Source organism: Typha angustifolia, chromosome 6, assembly GCF_048772165.1.
Source record: "Typha angustifolia cultivar Huaian chromosome 6, ASM4877216v1, whole genome shotgun sequence".
Lineage (NCBI taxonomy): Eukaryota > Viridiplantae > Streptophyta > Magnoliopsida > Poales > Typhaceae > Typha > Typha angustifolia.
The window spans coordinates 6674350-6694707 of NC_133244.1; the positions used below are offsets into that span (position 1 = coordinate 6674350).

The 20358-nt window shown below is 36.8% G+C and overlaps 3 protein-coding genes across 5 annotated transcripts; 1 reads left to right on the forward strand and 2 right to left on the reverse strand.

Moving 5' to 3' along the window:
- Positions 1-11: 11 nt before the first annotated feature.
- On the reverse strand, positions 12-3406 carry LOC140761662 (uncharacterized). The gene is made up of 7 exons (XM_073099088.1): positions 3247-3406; positions 3098-3172; positions 2297-2354; positions 2142-2197; positions 1109-1171; positions 704-772; positions 12-568 (listed from the first exon to the last, which is right to left on the reverse strand). The coding sequence occupies exons 1-7, from the start codon at positions 3310-3312 to the stop codon at positions 344-346; spliced, it is 612 nt and encodes a 203-aa protein (XP_072955189.1). The 5' UTR covers positions 3313-3406; the 3' UTR covers positions 12-343.
- Positions 3407-5303: 1897 nt separating this feature from the next.
- On the forward strand, positions 5304-11504 carry LOC140760887 (INCREASED PETAL GROWTH ANISOTROPY 1-like protein 2). Of its 3 annotated transcripts, none has more exons than XM_073097961.1 (8): positions 5304-5436; positions 8211-8781; positions 9201-9620; positions 9716-9847; positions 10099-10280; positions 10376-10487; positions 10841-10984; positions 11208-11504. In XM_073097961.1, exons 2-8 carry the CDS (start codon positions 8227-8229, stop codon positions 11319-11321), a joined length of 1659 nt encoding a protein of 552 aa, XP_072954062.1. In that variant the 5' UTR covers positions 5304-5436; positions 8211-8226; the 3' UTR covers positions 11322-11504. The 3 variants fall into 3 exon arrangements, with proteins under 3 accessions (XP_072954062.1, XP_072954061.1, XP_072954060.1); XM_073097960.1 differs by having other exon boundaries at positions 5329-5436; positions 8015-8781; XM_073097959.1 differs by having other exon boundaries at positions 5358-5395.
- A 924-nt stretch (positions 11505-12428) lies between these two features.
- Positions 12429-14519, reverse strand: LOC140760888 (guanosine deaminase-like). Its single transcript, XM_073097962.1, has 5 exons — positions 14342-14519; positions 13696-13755; positions 13402-13592; positions 12818-12922; positions 12429-12740 (listed from the first exon to the last, which is right to left on the reverse strand). Exons 1-5 carry the CDS (start codon positions 14355-14357, stop codon positions 12552-12554), a joined length of 561 nt encoding a protein of 186 aa, XP_072954063.1. The 5' UTR covers positions 14358-14519; the 3' UTR covers positions 12429-12551.
- Positions 14520-20358: the final 5839 nt, after the last annotated feature.

Genomic DNA, 20358 nt, shown 5'->3' on the forward strand with positions numbered 1-20358 from the left:
AAAGCGAACGATTTTTGTTTACAACTGCAGAGAATTGATACTGGTTCTGGAGATGCTAATTGAACTGTTACTATATCAAGAAAAAGAATAATTAGAAGACAGGCTTGAGCCAACAGGAATGTTGAAGGTTTGAACTAGCAGAGAGAAAGGAAAAAAACATGTATACATGATCGATTTCGCTCAATTGAGTTCTAGCAAGAACAGGAAGTAACTCATGCTTTACTCCACTAATCCGGCCCCCTTTGAATTTGTTCACCAAATTAGCATTTATATACTGTGATGAAGCTCAGCTACATGGCAGCCTTCCATTGTCTGCAACATGCTATAACACCTGCCTGAAAGGTTAATCATCATCTTCACTTTCATCACTATATGAGACCAAAGCTCCAAGCGTCCCCTTGGAATCATCAGGCGACTTCTTATCTGTGTGCCCATTTGATGGCCGCAAAGCATGTGATGATTTATCAGCTGAGTCATCTTTCCTGGCTATTTTTGCTTGTGGTTTGACAGAAATTATGAAGTTCCTCGGTTGTGCAGGATGGCTCCTCTTCATAGCTGGTTTGATCTCCTAACGAGATGAAGTTGAGAAAATTGTAAAATGAGAAGTTCAATTTGGACTTGACATGACACTCGTTGTATGCATATTACTTACACAGACAAGTGCATGGCAATATGAACAAGTGTATTTGCATTAGCTTCTTACCTCTGTTTTGGGCAAAGTAGGAGTCTCTTTGATTTCCTGAACAAAAGAGGATTGGGCAGCAACTGCTTCCTGGAGCAAAACACAGACAGTCATTCTAAGTTTGGATGATGAGGAAAAGCTTTCCAAGTGGACTAACAAGAAACACCACCAACAAGCCCATAGTCACAAATAATTGTGTTAAATAGACACTGGAGATATGCAGATTTAGAGTCATACTTACAACCACAAGTTAAGCATAAGGTATCTTAAAGGGGGATCATGTGATCCCAGTTATGTCTATCTCTTGACATAAGGCAGCATAAATTATATCACAAGGACAAAAGTATTACTGATTCTCTGTCAAAGAAGCAAGAATGAAGGAAAAAAGAAACATTAACAGTAAGTCTTGGGAGGGTATTTATTTACTTGGAAACTACGAAGTTGTTCCGCTTCTTCACTGGCCAATTGCCTCTCATATTCCCTCTTCGACTGCATAGAAGAACAAAACGGTAAAAACTGTAATGGCAAAATATAGTTGACAAATTGAAATTAGACTTAAAGGCCACCAGTATATATCAATCAAGCTTGATAATGGGATTGCAAATTGGAATTTTCCATATTAAACAGCTGTAAATAGTAAACACTTACTAGCTTAATATTTATCTGATGAAGAGGGAAGAAAATTAAGCGACATCAAATTGATTCATGCAAGACAAGCCACAAGAGTAAGATCCAACATCCAAAGATTCCAAAGCAAAGAACTGACCCCACAAGAAGAATAGAAAGCATCAAGAATGTTCTATTACTAGGAAACTTGGAAGTGATGTGCTATTGTGCTCCTAGGTAGGTCAACAAGCACAACATGATATCTTCTGTTATCAACTTAGACTAAATATCCATGGTATATGAGAAGTACAAGAGCTACACGCAAATATTGTTTTTTTTTTCACTTAACTCCCTATGTTAGAATGACAACCAAAGTTTCAGCTAGATGTGTAAATGAGCCGAGCAAGCTGGCTTCAGTTCAATCCAAGCCAAGCCTGAGCTGTAAACGAGCCTATTTTCAAGCCTTAAATGAGTCGGTCCCATAAAGCCTCAAATGAGCCTATTTTCAAGTTGTAAATGAGCCAGTCGTTTATTTTGCTAGCCCTAGTTACAACACCTCAATCTAGACCAGGTATCTATGGTATAACAAAATACTAGTATGGATGAAACCTACACACAAATCTTACCTTCCTGCAAAGATAAAAGATTGAGGTAGAAGTCAGATATTCTTAACTAAAATATTTCAGGCTGTTAAGCAGAAAAAAACCCTTCTAATGGCATCATGGCTGCAAATGTATATAAGACAGGTTGTTTTTGTCAAGCAAGCAATAATTAAACATGCAGCAATATTTCTAATGGTCTAGTAGTGCTAGAAAAAAGAAATAAACAAAAAATCTTTTAAAGAAATGCTCACTGTCTCTAGTTTATCTAAAAATTCTGTCTCATCCTCATCCAGAGCCTTAGGTGGTCCTGAAAAGCATAAGGATACAATTACATATATCTAAAAATTTGCACGCAACGGCACAAAGTAAAGAAAAATTTATCAAAAATAGAACTGAAAAGACTCACTATGCTTGAATCTTTCATTAAATTCAGCATCTTTTCGGTCTTTATTCTCCTTTAGAATCTGCAAGACATGAAAGTTTCGTAAGCATTGGATCATTTCCTGAAGTAATTAAGTGGATCATACATCCACAGCATTTCACAGAAAAAAGTGCAGCAGCATGAGACATCTCCAAATAACAGAAAAATGCAAAACAATGAAAATAGATAGTGAACAATGTCTACTGAAGTAACCATCTTTTTAACAATTCCTGAAAGAGAAATATTCAGATGACTAGCAAGCTTTACGATTATTCTAACATCTCATGCTAACCTTCAGAACCCAACAATTCAATCCACAAGGAATGACTAAATTACGTAATTAAAAATGAAGAAGTAAATATCTCCTCTTTATTTCACTCTAGTGATGCAATCCTTGTGTTGAAATAACACATGTTCAATCAATCTGCTATTTTCAACATTCTTATGTTTTATCTATCTTAGTAAATCTCCATCACAAATTCAGCGACACTACCATTCCATCCAATTTACTTCCTTTTATTTCTTTTCACATTCTTCCGGAGTCACAAAAACCCTAATAAGGCAATTAGCCACAACATTATTCGGGACCTACAAATATATGTTGGAAATTATACCAAAGGCACTGCTCCACGCCTAGATTGTCTCATCTTTACTCAATGCAGTGCACCATCACACGGGCCAGGCTATCCCAGGCTAGGATTTTGTTACTAATTTACAGTTGTGGATTAACTAGAGATAAGGATTTTTGCAGCGAAATCAAGCAGCGGAGCCAGAGTTCGGAGTTACCTCGTACAAGGGCCTGCCTCTCTCGGCGGTGCCGTCCTCGACCTTCTCCCCTCTCGTTTTCTTCACTTGATCCAACTGCGATCGAGAGGCATCGAGAGCTCAGATCGAGTTCACATGGATTTAGGGTTAGGGTTTACGAAGAGACGGACCTGTTCCTCGGAGATGAAGCTGACGAGCCTAAGCGCCGGAGCCATCGCCGACTCCTCGTCTGCCATCTCTTCGTCGTCGCCGATTTCTTCTTCTCCCTTCTCGCCAGTCGTCTTCTTGCCTCGAGAGCTCGAACGACGAGGATGACGATGGTAAATTTCGGATCGGATCGGATCTTATCCGGATCAAACTGCAGAAAACCAAATCCGATTCCCACCCTTAAATCTTATCCACATTATTTTGGTGCTGGTAGGAAAAAGGTAACAAAATTATTTAAATTAATAAACAATTACGTGAGTATTATGATTAAATAGCCATTAAAGAAATTTATCAAAAGAAACCTCTAAGTTCTGACTTTATTATCATTCACAACATATCGCCCTCTAATTTAATATCTCAAAAAGTTAAATTAACTATAACTATAGACGAACTTAATAAGTTTGCAAGATTAAGATAGAAGTAAAATGGGACCACTATTTTAAAGGCAAAAGATGATATTTTTAGATTTTTAGTTTTAAACGTGATAGAATATTCTCTATTTCATTAGCTGATGTTACGTGAAAATTAACTCAAAATGTTCTCGAAGCATTAAAAGCAAAATATAAGAGATTTTAAGTGTGAACGATAACAAAAGTAAAAATATAAAATGTTCTTTTTAAATATAAATTAACTTTGTGAGCAATTAGAAGATGATTGAGACTAATCTAGCAAAGTTAGAAGAAAAAAAGTAATTACTTCCCATAAGGACAATGCCTTTTAGCCACATAATGGATCTAAGGAAAGAAAGACTTAAATTTACTCCTAGTACCTAAGTTTGCACTTCATGCCAAAGTCTATATCCTTGAATAATCCCCCTCCTCATCAAGGAGAAGAACAAATTTGCTTCTTTGAAAACAATGGAGCACTACTGCTACTCATCATTGAGACTAGTAAGTCTAATCTGTTTGTCTCTCTCAAAGCCATCATAATCTACAAGTGCATGATCTGACTCACCAGCAGAACTCTTTGATTACTTACCAAGTATGCACTGCTGTATATTCTTCTCCTTCTTTAGACCCTTTTGTCTTCTCCTATGGGCATCAATGGCATTTCTTTTCACTATTAAAGCATGTTTTAAGTAATGCCATTTGCTTGCTCAGCTGAAAAACTCTTAGACTTGGGAGGTTGTTAGTAAGAGAAGTAAAATTTACGTGATAAAAGATAAAATTTATTGACTCTAGTAGATGAAACACTAGAAGATAGAGAGGGAAACAGACACACAGAAGCAACTTGATTAAGGAAGTCAAGAAAGAATTATGTTTATCTGACATTTTTGATTCAGACTTAATTCATGAGTATCAAACACGCAGGGATTCGAAGTGGTCAGACCTCATTTAGGTTTATCGATCGTGTACATCAGACGACCGCTATCGTATATGCTCTCATCCGTAGGGCTAACTGTGTCCTATTTCCGGTGTGATCATTGTTGAAGTTATGATTTACATTATTGGTTTATTATATGCCAAAACTGATTATTTTCTTTCGAAGATTATAAGTTCAAAATGTCGTTAACTCACTTCTTCTAGTATTTAGTCTAATAAGAAGTGGGCGAATATACATTGTTGATCTGTTACCTATCTTGTGTTCATTCTAGCGTTATAGAGGAAACAAAAAGGTCCATACTAAATTCTCAAATCAAACACACTTGTTCTACATGACTCATGTATTAGGGACCTTCTAATCTTTGCCATCAATCTTTTCTCATGCAAACCTAGAGATGTGAATATAAGTTTGATTATCAATAATGCTACAAGAGAACAACATACATAATTAAGTCTACATTTGGGTTCAATATTAATTGTTTTTTTTCTTCTAAACTACAATTAACTTCCCAGAACATTAGTTGGGTGGTGGTTGGGTGATGCAGAAAGGGCTGTTGGGATATTGCAATCACTCAACTTCAAAACAAGCTTTGCCTACTTCTTTAATACCTCTAATTTATTCCTTCATATCAAATCAAATAGCACCTACTCTCCTACCATTGGTCCGATAATTCCATTGACTGGTGATCAGCCCAAATAGTTTGTGCAAATAAACCCTTCAATCTGTAAACATTTGAAGGAATTGGTGTGGAGAGTTATAAATAGCCATGTCTTTGGGCTCAAAGGAGAGGTAAATACCTGGAGGGATCTCTTCTTGTCTCTAGTTACTCGGTATGTTTTCTCATTGTTGATCATTGGGAAATACCCAGAAATGATTTCTATATTTTATATGTCAATAAAATTGATAAAAGTTTTGGTCCTTGTTGAATAGTTGAGGTACTACTGTTCTTCTTTTGCATTAAAGTGCTCACAAGCTAAGAATCATAATGCTGTCTATGAATAGATACTTGAGTAACCTCTGAAATAGTTCTTATCAATCATAGGATTCCATGTCTTCATCATCAAACAATCCATCCTTAATAAGTTTCACAACTATGTATAGTTTCATTTATGCAGTAGTCTCTAATATTTGGCTTTCTGGAAGACAGCTGAAGTAGCTTCATAGAAGATTTCTTGGCCAATGCTGATGTGTCTTGTGTGGAATTGCAATCCACTGCATGTGACCTACTCTATGAGAGATTTGGCAACTTGTACAAGTTTATATGTATTTATGTATAAGAGTGGAGATATCTCTAGGAACTTGACAAATAATATTCTTAGCTTAGGAGAAGTGCATGAACAATGGAAATCTAGTGCATTGTCAAGTGTCCTCTCTCTGACACCCAAAAGGGAATTGCTCTTTGGCTCTTTTCTTTCTGCTTTTATTTGATCAAAGTGGCCCTCAGCCCTTGTAGTGTCCCTCACATTGAGTGTAATGATAAAAAGAGAATTTGGAATCAGGCAATCAGAAATATAGATCACCATAGGAAACATCAAACATATAAGAGCAGATCTTCTGCAACCCTGACTGCAGGAATTTCTTGGAATCGGATACTCGGGGCCGCCTGATTCGCTGAAAAAACCATTAGGTGATCCAAGTAAGAGAGGTATAGGAATGCAAGATGTATGCAGTCTTACCGCGAGAATTAATTAGACTGTTTTCATGAGTTCGAGTAAAATATTTTAAAAAATTTATTAATTCGACAGCCAATCTTGGTCCGACAAATATCGACTGCGGGAATTCCTGCAACCAGGGTTGGAGGCTATCTGCCATGTAGTAACTAAGAAGGATAAACTAGGATCTATTTTGGTTTTTAGGCAAATGATATTGGTATTGTTTGGTAATTGTTGACAAAGACTGGGTGGTGGATTGTATAGCAAATTAATTGAATGACAAGTGGCTTGTGTAGAAGGTTCATTATTTGATGAAGGAGAAGACAAAGAACAAATAGGCCTGATATCATGCAAGCCATAGTGTTAGTACCTATAAGAGCACTGAAAACAACAATGGTGACAAACTAAGCCTGAAATCTATACCATCCAAAGCAAAGAATTTCTATTGGAAATTGCATGAAAGTTGCTAGATTGCCACATGACCCAAGATATAAAAAGCTTATCCAGCAACTCTTGTCCCCATTTGGAGGAAGTTTAGGCTAAGATAATTGGCAGGGCTGTCATCTGAATGACAAATTGGAGGATGACAGTGTCATGTAGTGGCTTGTGATATGTGGGTCAACAGTATTTCTTAAAAGATGAGTTGAATGCAGGACAAAACACAGGCCATTATAAGATTATTCCTGTCTCTGCTCACATAAATAGCTTGTTTTGAAAGGGCCATATCACTTTTGCTTTTCTGTTTGTGCTTGTCTTTATGCCGTCTATATGAGGGCATAAAGCTTAGTATATGGCAGATTACCAGTACTCTTGAAACTAAATTTAAATTGTTAGCCCATTTCTTTTTTAAGTTAGTGAATTAACATAGTATTATAGAGAACAGAGTCTTGAATTTGAGTTATATTATACTTATATCAAGCTTTTAGAATAGTTGGATGCTGAATTAGTCAGACCATGCACATCTACTTGATAGAATAGTGAATACCAATTAATGATGAGTTAGGTTGTAAGAAAGGACAAAGGGAAACTTCTCTTGGCCCACAACCAAGAAGCAATCCTAGGTCATTTGAGCCATCTTAGAAGGAGGCTAATTTAATTGGTTTCACATGGTTTAGAAGAATCTTTCTTTCACTTTTTCTAATCTAGTAATTTTTAGGAACCAAAGTTCCCCTTTGCTTTTCTTTACTAGTGGGAATCTTTTTTTCTTTTTCTTTTTCAACCTATAATGCTGCACCTGCTCTCTTATCTTCTAAGACTTTCATGCAACCAGACCTATTAACTATGTGGTGGAATGTGAACAGAAATAAAATAAAATAAAAAAGGTTTTTTTTAATAATATAGAGACATTGCATCTTCTTAATGGAACAAAACTTCCTTTTACCTTTAGTTTAATCCTTTCAGTGAGACTTGTGGGATAATCAAGGTGACCCAAAAGTTTAATGCCACACACCATACCATAATGTTTTAAAATTAGTCCAAAAAGTTTAGCTCAAATTTCATGTTAGATAATGGTTGGATAACAGATCAATAATGCCAACATATATTGCTGACAAGAACATAATGACCAACATCCATTTCTTGGCAAGTTGTTTGACAAAACTAGAAATGCCCATAGAGTTTATTTTGTCCAGGATTGTCCTTAAAGCACTCATCCCTCTTTTTGATGGAGGAAGTATCATTTCACTTTTGATTACAATCTTGTACTTGGGCTCACTGTTTTGGTTGTCCTTGAGGATGGACCCCATATCTCGCACAGGAAACAGAGACTCGGTGGCTGCACCCTCCCCACAGTCAACTGTCGAGAATTCTGACATTTTTTTCCACATGACACCAACTCCTCTTCACACCTTTACATTGCTCTGTTCACCCTCTTCCTCTTCCTAGCTTTCTTCTTCTTGTTGTTCTTCAACCATAGAGAGAAAAGATCTCATGAACTGAGGCAATTTCGGCAGCAATTATAACAAAGCCATGAAGCAAGAGCTCTTCAGAGATCAGAAGGCCTCGCCGCCGGCGCCGGCAGCCAGAGCTAGAGTTTTTAGAGCAAAGGAGAGTCCAAGAGTAGATTCAGCAAACGGGGCCTCACCAGGCCTAAAGGCAAGGCCAAAGGCAGCTCCTTTGGAACCAACAAGGACCCAGAAAGCAAGAAGATCTATTCAGTTCAATAAGTTGAAGCCTGGCATCGATGATGTGGGGTCTCCGAAGGAGAAGGAGGTGGAAGATTCAAAGATCATGGGCCGGCCGGCGAACCGAGTTGTCGAACAGTATGCGAGTCTTCGTCGTCGGGGTGATCTGAATTATAGGGGATCTGAGCATGAGGCTGATGAGAAGAGCGAAGAATTGCAGAGAAGGCTTGATGCAAGTGAGGGGTTGGTGAGGGAGTTGCAATCTGAGGTGTCAGCATTGAAGGCTCAGTTGCAGAAGCTGCAGGGCATTAACATTGAGTTAGAGACACAAAAGAAGAAGCTTGGGGAGGAATTATGTGCTGCTGAAGAAAAGATCAAACACCTTGAATGTCACAGTCAGGTATTGATATATTTTTTTTCCATCTTAGATTTTATCAGAATATCCATCCATTTTTCTATAGGTAAAGTTGTAAGAAAAAGAAGAAGAAGAAGAAGAAAAGGCTGCACTTCTTGTGCAATTATTTAACTCGTTTAGACAAGAAGCAACTGTGGGAATTGAGCTGTTGTTTTCATGGTTGAATAGTTAGTGAATAGTTTGATTCCTTATGTTCAACAGTCTGTCTAATTCCTTATGTTCAGCAGTCTCTGTCTAATTTCTTATGTTCAACAGTCTCCATCGAATTTCTCATATTCCAGTCTCTGTCTCTTATACTGATATACCAACTTCCTAAAATCAATTTGTTGCCTTCAAATTTTTGATTGCATGCCACGTTCAGCTAATTTAATTTGATCCATGAGTACATTTCTTATGCATTTCAGGATGTTGCTGTCGCCCAAGAAGTCCAGCCTTCTGGATTTAGGGAAGCACAAAAACTCATTGCTAATAAGCTACAAATATTTAACATGAAGAAGGAGGTTGTCATGGATCTTACCAACAAACTCGCAGAAGTTCAACCTAAGATGCTAAATACAAGGCCTTCTCCACCTTCACCAACTCTGCATGTGATCGTCAAGGGGCCTCCACCACCGCCACCGCCACCTCCTCCTTCTCGTCATGTGCCTGCAAAGTCCAATGCAGTGCATAAGGCTAGTGCATTAGTTGAATTATACAATTCGCTAACGAAACGTGACGGGAAAAAGGATGCTATGGGGATAGGGAATTGCTTGAGTCCTATTAGTAGGAATCCACAGCACAGCATTGTCGGCGAACTGCAAAACCGGTCAGCGCATTTGTTAGCTGTAAGGACTTGAAGATCCTTCTAGATTTATTTTTTCTTGCTGTTGATGTTTTATGTACCCAATTGGTTTGATGGCCATTCTAATTACTTCCATAGATTAAAGCAGATGTGGAAACAAAAGGAGACTTCATCAGGGATCTTATAGAGAAAGTCCGGTCTGCAGCTTTTACAAATATGGAGGATGTCCTAACTTTTGTTGATTCCATTGACCGAGAGCTATCTACCTTGGTAAATCTTCTGTTGTTAAGTTCCACATGTTATAAGATCTGCAGTAATGTTGTTGAGCATCTGCTCATATTAATGTAGCTTATTGCCTCGATATACCGAAATGAGCAATGATAGAAATCATAGTATAGTCTATATATACATGCGTTCCTTACCTCTAACAAATGCAGATAAATATAATGTTCCTAAGCTAAAACTATATAGTTTGGATGAACTGGGACATGCATTTATGCCATTACAACTATTGATTTCAGTCTGATGAGAGAGCTGTTCTGAAGCATTTCAACTGGCCTGAGAGGAAAGCTGATGCCTTGCGAGAAGCTGCATTCGAATACCGTGACCTTAAAAGTCTTGAAGCTGAAGTTCATTCTTTTGGTGATGAAGCCTGCATCCCATGCGAAACTACCCTGAGAAAGTCATCAAACTTGCTAGATAAGTATGGCATTAATCACTTGTCTCCTTGCTGAACCTTCTGCCATGTAAACTTCAGCAATTTTAAAATTTTCTTATATTATCCTGCAATCTACTTAGGTTGGAGAAAGGAATGAATCGGTTGATCAAGTTAAGACATACAAATATGCTGTCCTACAGAGAGTGCCAAGTACCGACAGACTGGATGCAGGATTCAGGAATGGTTAGTAAGGTATGTTTATATTATTTACTTGTTCCGACGCAAGATACAAACTCAGAGATGGAAGCATGACAAATACGATTGCAGTCTATTCTTGACTATTGCCTCAATTTTTTGCACATATGTAATGGATTCACAAAGAGAATATTTCATACCTGATTAATCCGATCCAGATTTATAGATGTGTTGTCAATCTACAAAACTATGCTTATATTGGGTAATTCTGAAATTCTGGTTTCATTCAGCACTATATGAATGTTGTAGACTTCCATATATTCAAAAGGGTACCTTTCATGCTTGAGGCTTCTGTAACTTTTTTCTATAACTACATCGAGAGACCATCTTCATTTCTTTTCTTCTAGCAGATAAAGTTGGCATCTGTGAAACTTGCAAAGGTGTACATGAAGAGAGTGTTACTGGAGCTTGACACCATCAGGAATCAGGAAAGAGAAACAGCTCAGGAAGCACTTCTCTTTCAGGGCGTGCGTTTCGCATATCGGGTACACCAGGTAACTATTTGTTCATCTATCAAACCCAGATTTAGGTTAAAAATAAATGATTACAAGCATCTTCTTTAATTGAGAAAAAGGATACAAGGATTGAGCTTCATGTCTCTCTGGAAACCATTAAGCAGGAAATCTGCTATATTAGAAGGAAACTGTGACAGAAGTACTCGTATGCTCGCATGGATGTTATAAATCTAACTGAATTTTCTTTATTGTTTACTGGCAGTTTGCAGGAGGTCTTGACTCAGAAACAATGAGTGCATTCGAGGAATTAAGGGGACGAGTTCGATCACATCAAAGTGGATCCAGAGAGCTGCTTCCTACTGTTATGCTGTCTTAGTAAAGCTCCTGAGGATGACAAATTTAGTTCAAAACTAGCATATAGAGACCAGTTTGAACACAATTGTTGAAGAAGAACACAGTCATTTGTAGATATGAGCAAGTTGAACTGATGGAACATCTTTGAATCAGTTCCAGAAGTAAAAATAATTGTCAGAAATATATTGCCCTGTTCCTCGGATGATATCTATACAGAGTTTTCTTTTTTTCCTCTGAAAACAGGCTCAATATAGAATTTTTTTAAGAATGTTTTTCTCATCTCTAAAGAGGTTTTTTTGTTTCTCGAAGCGAACCGGCAGTCACATTAAAAAATGAAGATGTCTGTAACCTTATACATTCTTAAACAAGTTATTTCTCCTTGACCTCTTAATGTACGCATTAAACTGTCATACCTCATATAGGTATCAACATTATGCCAAAAAACAATCAATCTATTCTAAGATTTACTACTATAGTATTCTCTGGTGGATCAGGAAGAGTGAACTACTTGTTATACTGATACATCATGTTACCAAGTTTTTGCTCACTGCTCATTAACAATTGAGAATATAAGTTTAACAAGCAAGTAAACAAGGGACTTGCCTTTCCCCACAAAAGATCAAATATATGTGATAATGATCAGATTGGCATCTATAGTGAATGATGGATCACAAGCTAATGTTTCTTTTACTAAAGAGTTATAATTATGGCATACTAGCAGTGACATCCTTGATCTGAACTCCATATATGGTGAGGTTTTAATGGATTTGCAAGTAGCAAGGAATCACATGCATGTCGGAGAAACAGGATCAGCCACAGGCGTGGCCTTCCAAAACGAGATATCGGGCGGCATAGCAGAAGTCGAAATTGAGGCCATCAGCATCTTCAATTCAATGCATAGAATCCGAGTGAAGAGACCTCCAAGGAGATGAGACTTCATTAGGAATATGGGCAGGATCACATATCAATATGCGAAAAAACATTCCCCCATTAATACTTGTCTATACACCTTCCATGCATATGGAAATTCAATACTTTTTAAGGGGTATATATGTAATTAACCAACTTTCAAATGAACAAAGTTCTAGGTGCAAAAATGCAGTGAAGGCAATTCAGTACAACTGCAATATGAATGGAATCATTTACTATTATGTAAGACTGCCAAATGTAACAGAAACAGTGAAAGTTCAATCAGGAATGCATTACTCTTAACATGCAGTATAGTCTGGAACATCTGTTGTTTTCTAAAGCATCAATACATCTGAAACTTCTCCTTGGTCTTCTCGAAGACTTGCTCTGCAATAATGGCTCCATTACCATCGGCTTGCTTAATCTCCAAGTGAGCCTTCTGGTAAAATCCAGTACCTCTCAGTGCATCAGCGATAAAATCATCAAACCCGATGGCAATTGCAGCCTCTGCCTTGGCCCCATACACCAGCCTCTGGATTCAAGGAATGAAGTAAAACAAACAAATCTAAATTGCACATCACAAGTGACAGAAAGGGTTAGCAGCTAAACCTTAATCCGAGAAAGATGAATTGCACCAAAGCACATCGGGCAAGGTTCACAAGATGCATATATTTCACAATCGGAGAGTTCTATTGTCCCAAGCTTCTTGCAAGCCTAACATATGGAAGGACAAAAAGTATCAGATGGCCATATGAATATAGTGATATAATATTCACACACAAAAAAATGCTCATTTATTACTTGCTGGTTGCATGTGCAACTAACTGGAATCCCAAATTCTCCAATTTCAAGATTAGACAATGATAAGTAGAAGAGAAGGCTGGCATTAAAGTTTACCATTTGTTGGCTTATGGAATTATGAAAGTCATAACAACGCAGTTAACATTTTAAAGTAGTTCAAATAGGTCTGAAGTAAACAAAGGACAAACTCTAAGATGAAAACCAATAGCAAAATTGTGTAAGACGGGAATATTTATAGTTTTACCAGCGTGTGATGCTCTAAAATCAAGACATGCAAGAATCAAACTAGAGCTAGAAGTCTTCCATTTGCTGGGCCAATACTTTAGTAGAACTTATGTATGAATATTTACAATCCCAAAAGTAAGAAAACAAGCTTCCCTTCTAAAATTTACCTCCCTGATTGCAGTCACCTCAGCATGAGCAGTAGGATCAGTATTTCCTAAGACCATGTTATGACAGCTGACTATTATTTCGTCGTTATGAACAACAACTGCACCAAAAGGGCCCCCATCACCACAATCAATTCCATTGTATGCTTCTTCGACTGCTTTCGATAAGAACCTATGATCTCTATCTTGTACAGCTGCTTGAAGCATCATAAATACAAGGACATATAAATTCAAGTACTATATCAGAAATTTATGAAAATGGAAACCACAAGGGTAAGAATAGATAAATCTGGAAACCTTCATGATGTCCAGTAAACGCCGTAGCAACGGAGATGGTTCCATTCTTGGACTCAACAACTGGAAGTCAATTGGAAAATTCGAAAAGAATAAGCCCCAAATAAAGAAATCTTCAGCTTAGTCCGTTTGTATCTACTTGGCCCCAATTGGAACGATGTGAAATTAGAATCATAAACTAAGGAAGAAAGAAGACATCACAACTAACACGCAAGTGACTTTCTTCAAGCAATAAAATATTCCATTAAATTAGGGAAAACGCCTGTACAGTGTACACTATCGATATTCGAATCCGAAGAAATACATCACAACTTTAACGGACCGAAAAGGGGGAAAGATAAGAAGAAACTAAAAGGATACATTTACGGAACGATAGAAACTCCTGAATCCAATCTATCGAATAAATGATTCCGAAAAACCGCTACGCCATGGATCGAAAAGGTTCTTAATTTCTACAGATAATAGCGAACAGCTCAGACGATATAAAACTCTGAGGCAAAATTATAATTTTAGAAGACGCATGCGTAATTTGCTACCTTAGAACCCGAAAGGTGGAAGCTTTAGATGAAATTAGAGAAACCCAACTCAATAACAGGGTGCAAACTTAAGATGGAAGACATATATTAAGGAATCAGAGAAGACCCAATACCCTGCGCCTCTTCCATTGGAGAATCCCGAGATGGGATTCGACAAATCTCTGGAAATGGAAACGTCCACAAGAGCAGAGTAAAGATGTCTCTCTCTCTCTAATCTCTATATATATACACAGAGGGGGTAATACAGAAGAGCCGTGGGAGATAAACGACGGGATTTTAAGACGGATATGGCTTGAAGAATGTCTTCCAAGTTCCAACCCACAATAATGCGAGAGTTTTTTTAAATATATAAAGAAAAGCATAATTTTACAAATCACATTCGATCTTTTTACTTATTTCATAATTCACACTCGTATTTGATAATTTTATAATCTATTTTTAATATAATTTTTATTTAATATTTTAAATTAATTTAAGCGATACTAGTTAAATATTATAATAAGATTAAATATTATATAAAAATATAAATTATTTATATCTTCTTTTATCATCTCATTGTCTAGAAGAGAAGTGAGTAGAAGAGAAGAAGAAGAAGAGGAAGAAAAGGTGGAGGGGAGGACGAGGGAAGATGAGGTAGAGAGGTGAAGGTATTTAGTAATTTAATTAATATAATTGTCAAAGATGGATAGAATTATATAATTGTCAAAGACAAAGTATAATAAGGTGTAATTTATAAAATTAAAAAAAAAAGTTCTCCATAAACTTTTATACCCTTTTATTCACTTTTAAAGTTATTTCATAAAGAGTCTATTTTAGCGGTTATTTAGAGGGCTTACGAGATAAGGCAATTGAGCAAGCCAAAATAAGCCTCCTTTAGTAATAGCCCATTTTGATGGCCTAAAAAGTTAGGAAGATTCGCTGGCCCAGGTACAAAATGTATCTTTTCTTTCTATATATAAGTTTCTCTTTCGCATCTAGACACTTATATAGATTATTTTAAACTATTATTTCAATCATTCTCTCTTTCTTCTGTTCTTTTTATCCATCAATTATAAATAATATTTTAATTATTTGTGAAACTATTTTTTTGACTTATATCATATTAAGTATAATTATTACATATTATACTAATATGTAACTAAATACTAAAATAACTTATATCGACATCAGCTATCTTATGCTAGTATGCAAAATTAAAATAATTATACTAGTATTAAAAAAACTTATTCAATTCTATGCAACTATGATAAGAAAAAAGTAAGGATTTTTCAATTTAAATATGACCATAGAGGAAGTGTCCCTCGAGTGAGTGAAGAGAAAATAAAACTGTAGAGAAAGAAGTGAATTTAGGGTTAACTAAAATATAATTTTTCCAACTGATTATTTCATTATTATTATTAATAATATATGGAAATTATATAGATATATATATATATATATATATATATATATGGAGGATGCCTGCATGGATGTAATTAGCATTCGGTGTCGAAATCGTGGAAATGTTTCCATCCGACGCAGCAAGAGCTGTTGCAGCAGGTTTTACCGAAGGCGGCCCCGCGGTTGGAGCGACGCCGGGGAGCGCGGCGGCCGGGGGTGTCCATGAGCATCCTGGTCAGGCTGCCGTAGTACGGGCTCCTCTCCCGGACGTGGCCGTCGGCCATGATGTACAGCCTACACCCGCCGTAGTACTCGGGCTTGCAGTACTCGTCCTTGGCGTAGAACTGGTCCGACCCCCACAGCAGCATCCGGTGGGCCCAGCAGTTGGTCCGGACCACGTGGATGCTGCAGAAGACGCGGAACACCTCCGGGCCCCAGTAGCTCCGGACGTACCCGTGGGCCGGCAGGTCCATCAGCCGATACGACGGCGGGGCCGACCGGTCTACCATCTGGAACTGACACATCACCGACACCCGCGTCTCAGGGATTTGGTTGTAGATGGTGAACAAGTACGTGCCGCCGCCAGGGACCGGCGTCGCCACCGCCATGCTCGAGTGGAGGAGGAAGACGACGACGACGCCTCGTATTATTCCCAGGCTTCTTCTTCTTCTAGTACTACTAGTGGTAGTCATGTTGCTTGCTTGATGCAGGTAATCCATCCATCTATCTATCGACCTTTTTATGGCTGCGAGTGCGATTAAAAAGATGAAACCGCGCACGTAGTTGCATTAATTCGGGTGGTAAGGTTACGAACTCTTCTAATTGTATGATTAACGTACGTACTAATCCCTTCATTAACTAAACCTTAATTAAGCAGGCCAGTGTTATGAATTGAAGGACAGTGATGCTTCGATCACTGCAAGCAACATATTAAGCTTTTAATTTGCATGCAGTATAAGCTAATTAATGATCATCAACTAACGGCCAGATCCTTATTAGTTAACAACAATGGTTACCGAGTAGTGATAATTAGTAGGTAGGTACTGCTGCAATATTTAGCCATGTACAAAAAGTATATATAGCAAGAAGAAGCCAGACAAGCAACATGGCCATCATTACTACTACTACATTAAGTTCTAATTCTAAGACCGAACACATTTCCTTGGTGATTCTCGGGACCATTTTTAGTGCTAATGATACTTCTTTGATAGAAAGGATTTTCGCAAATAACCACCTATGTTTCAGATGTATTACGTAATTTTTTATTTATTTTTTAAAGAAAAGGCCGGCTCGAGCTTGGCCAGCCCAAGTCTGACTTGGATCTAGGATTGTCAATTTAGCTTGAGATCAGAACATTTATTTAATGCTAGCAAGTAGAAGTGGCATCCGACCGAATTGCTCCTCGATCTTAATTACTATTAAAGCTTGAGGATGATTTAGGCATTATGGCTTGTAATCTGCTTGAAAACTTCAGCTGAAAGGGTAAGGGGGATCTGGACTAAGTACTGGTCATGCTGTTCTATCGATCAATTTTTAGGGAAAGTCCCTAGAATAATTTATTAACTTCAATAGAACAACAAAATAGTCTGACACACACACACACACACACACACACACACAAAAAAAAGACTAAAGATGAAACAAAATATCAAGCCCACAGGCATAATGAATACAAGAATAAAACATAGCCCATGCAGATTCACAAAAAAAAAAAAGAGTTCTTAGTCAGCCGATAAGTTATGTCAACCCAGCAATTCAAAATACCATCTTAGAAATTCCTTAAGATATGAGGATTCAATATCAGCCTACACCCCGATAGAAGGGGAGGTAAACTTACGACACACTAACCCTATAGTAAGGCAAAATTTAAAAATTAAATAAAATTATAAAAGAGATAGTTAAATGACACTGCACAAAAGTCGAGTAATACAACCAAGAAGGGATTACGATGGTTGTAGTTGAGAGGGCGGTGAGGTAGTATAGGCCGGTGGTATGGCAAATGACTACTTAGAACGGCGAAGGATCTAGACAACGAAGCGGCAAGTGATGATGTAGAGATTGCAGCGTAGCAGAGACAACAGAGCAATCATATGGGCCACAGAAAAAGAGACAATACTAAGAGAGGAAAACCAAGAGAAATGCTATAAGAACGAAAACAAAACACCAACTAAGAAAATCCAAAAGTTATAGACAAGAGTGGTGGCTCAGGGACGAGGGAGGAAGAGTGCGACTGAACTTCAGAGCTAGGGCTAACGTCGGAAGAAAAAAAAAAAAAAGTACTCAACATGAATGGTTATTTTTACCGTATTGATATCATAACTAGATGACTTCTTTTTTTCTAATACATTTGTAACTTGATTTGACGAATTAAGTCATCGAATTTTTGCCTAAGCCGATGTATAAATGTTTCAGAGTCCACCTCCCTACTTCCCACCTTAGTAATATATTTCTCTAGAAGAATATAGGACGTGCCGGTGGTAGTTCGCAAATTTATTTACCAAAAAAGGAGGTCCTTCTACGAATAATATTAGAAGGTAGGTGGTTATTTGCAAAGGAGAGACCTTTACTGATACTTTAGAGCGGAGTTAAAAATTTCCAACGGACATTGATTGATAGTCCCCATTTACTATATATATATATATATATATTTCTTTAATTGCACTTTTACCCCTATAATTTGGGAAAAACCCAACCGTCAAGTCGTCAACGCTCAACATTCAACAATGTGGGCGAGGTGGGAGTGCGACCTAGATCGTCCTTATCGGATCCGGGCTTGTTTTATTCAACGTCCGCTACTGGTCGTGTGAAGTGTGAACGACGCTTGCTTCCGCATCACTCCTCCCTCGGGGCCCAAAATCGTACGCCTGATCTGTCGGAATCTCATCGGGCGATTCCCGGGGGCCCCACCGCCCGGCGGACTTCTCCGGTGAATCTTAAAAAAGTCATAATCTACTCATAATCTCGAAATTACTTTACCAAAGCTACCACGATTAATGCGTTATGTTACCAAATAATTTTTAAGGAGGTGTCATTCATGTGGAGAAGGTCCACAAGGGATTAGGACGATGGAGATGAGAAACATATTGACAGGTACATAAAGGTTATATATTATTGGTGGTGTACTCTATGCTCTCTTATCATCTTATGCTTGTGGGCATGGCACTCTGACATGAAGGGCATAACCATAACATAATGGACCCATTCCTACATCACACCACTCCATTCCACAAACTCTCCCAAATTATTATTATTATTATTCATCTTATTCCGTGGTAAATATGATTATATATATATATATATATATATATATATATATATATATATGTGTATTATCTTAAAAGTCCCAAAAAGAAAAATCTACCAAATGATGTTTCTTGATTGTTTCCATGGCGAATAGTGTTTGACGAGTAGCTTAATGGCGGGGGCCCATTTACTTTATATAGTACCTAGAGAGCATCCTATCATTCTCTTCCTACGCTAGAAGATAAGGGTAGGGGAGGGGGGGGCATAGGGCTTAATTGCAATTAGGAAACTTTGTTGAAAACATCCTACCTTTTACTTTTATTATCTTTCACACACTAGTGCCATATATATATTTGAATAGAGAATATATTTTATTATTTATATAAATATAAAAAAAGTTAAAATTCTAACCTTTGTTTGACCGTAAATTTTAGTTTTTTTTTAAAATAAAATTATGATTTATATCCTATATTTTTACTATTTGTAACTCGAGCTCTATAAATCAGTGAATATGTACGAAAAAACACCGTACTATTAGATTATCTTAGTTAAATTAACTATACTAAGAAAATTATAAAAATACTATCAGTTAAGTTATACTAAAGATATTTTAATTATTTTAAAAATAAAATATTTATAATTTATACATAATAAAAATATGAGAAATAGATCACGATTATATTAAAAAGCTAGGTGTTATATACAAATTTTTTAAAGCAATAGTAATTTTCTTTATAGCTTAGCAAATGGGTGAGAGAGATATATAGGAGAATATTAAGATTGGATGAGTGGCTTCTCTTCGGGCAGTCATATGTCAAACAATTAATCACATCATATTCATATACAAACAAAGTGAGCTCAATCCAATCTTTCCCAAGATTATTGAAGAAATGAGATGCTAAACTCTTTGCTTTCCGGTTTGTGCACACGATGATCTATCTATCTATCTATCTATCTATCTGAAGTCACATAGTTTTGACTCATTTAATCAAAGATGTGCGATGTATACTTATATATTGTTGGTCTAGAATGTGAATATTTTTTAGGATTAATTATAGTTAAACTCTCTTAAATTTTTTGGGTAATACTTAAATTATTTAAAACACTTTAAAATTTATTTAATATTTTACCTGATATAATAGAAAATATATACTCTGCTATGCAAGACAGGCTTGCTCTAAACTTCAAGAAAGAATAATATTTTATTCTTCTGCATATGTTTGTTTAATTTTAATAATGGTTTATTATGAATATTCCATAATAAACCAACCGACAATTCTTAAAAAAATAATAATCATATACTAATAATTTTAATTTCACATCCATCTGTGTGTCTTTTCGCAAATCAACACCATAATCAGAAAAAGGAAGATCATGAAAGACAATTTAATAACCTATTTTTTTAAGTCTATGCTACAATTTCTCATTTTCAATCTAGGAGAGAGATTTAAATCCCAAAGAGGGCTAAATAGTATATTTGATATATAATTTTAAATAATATAGTGTT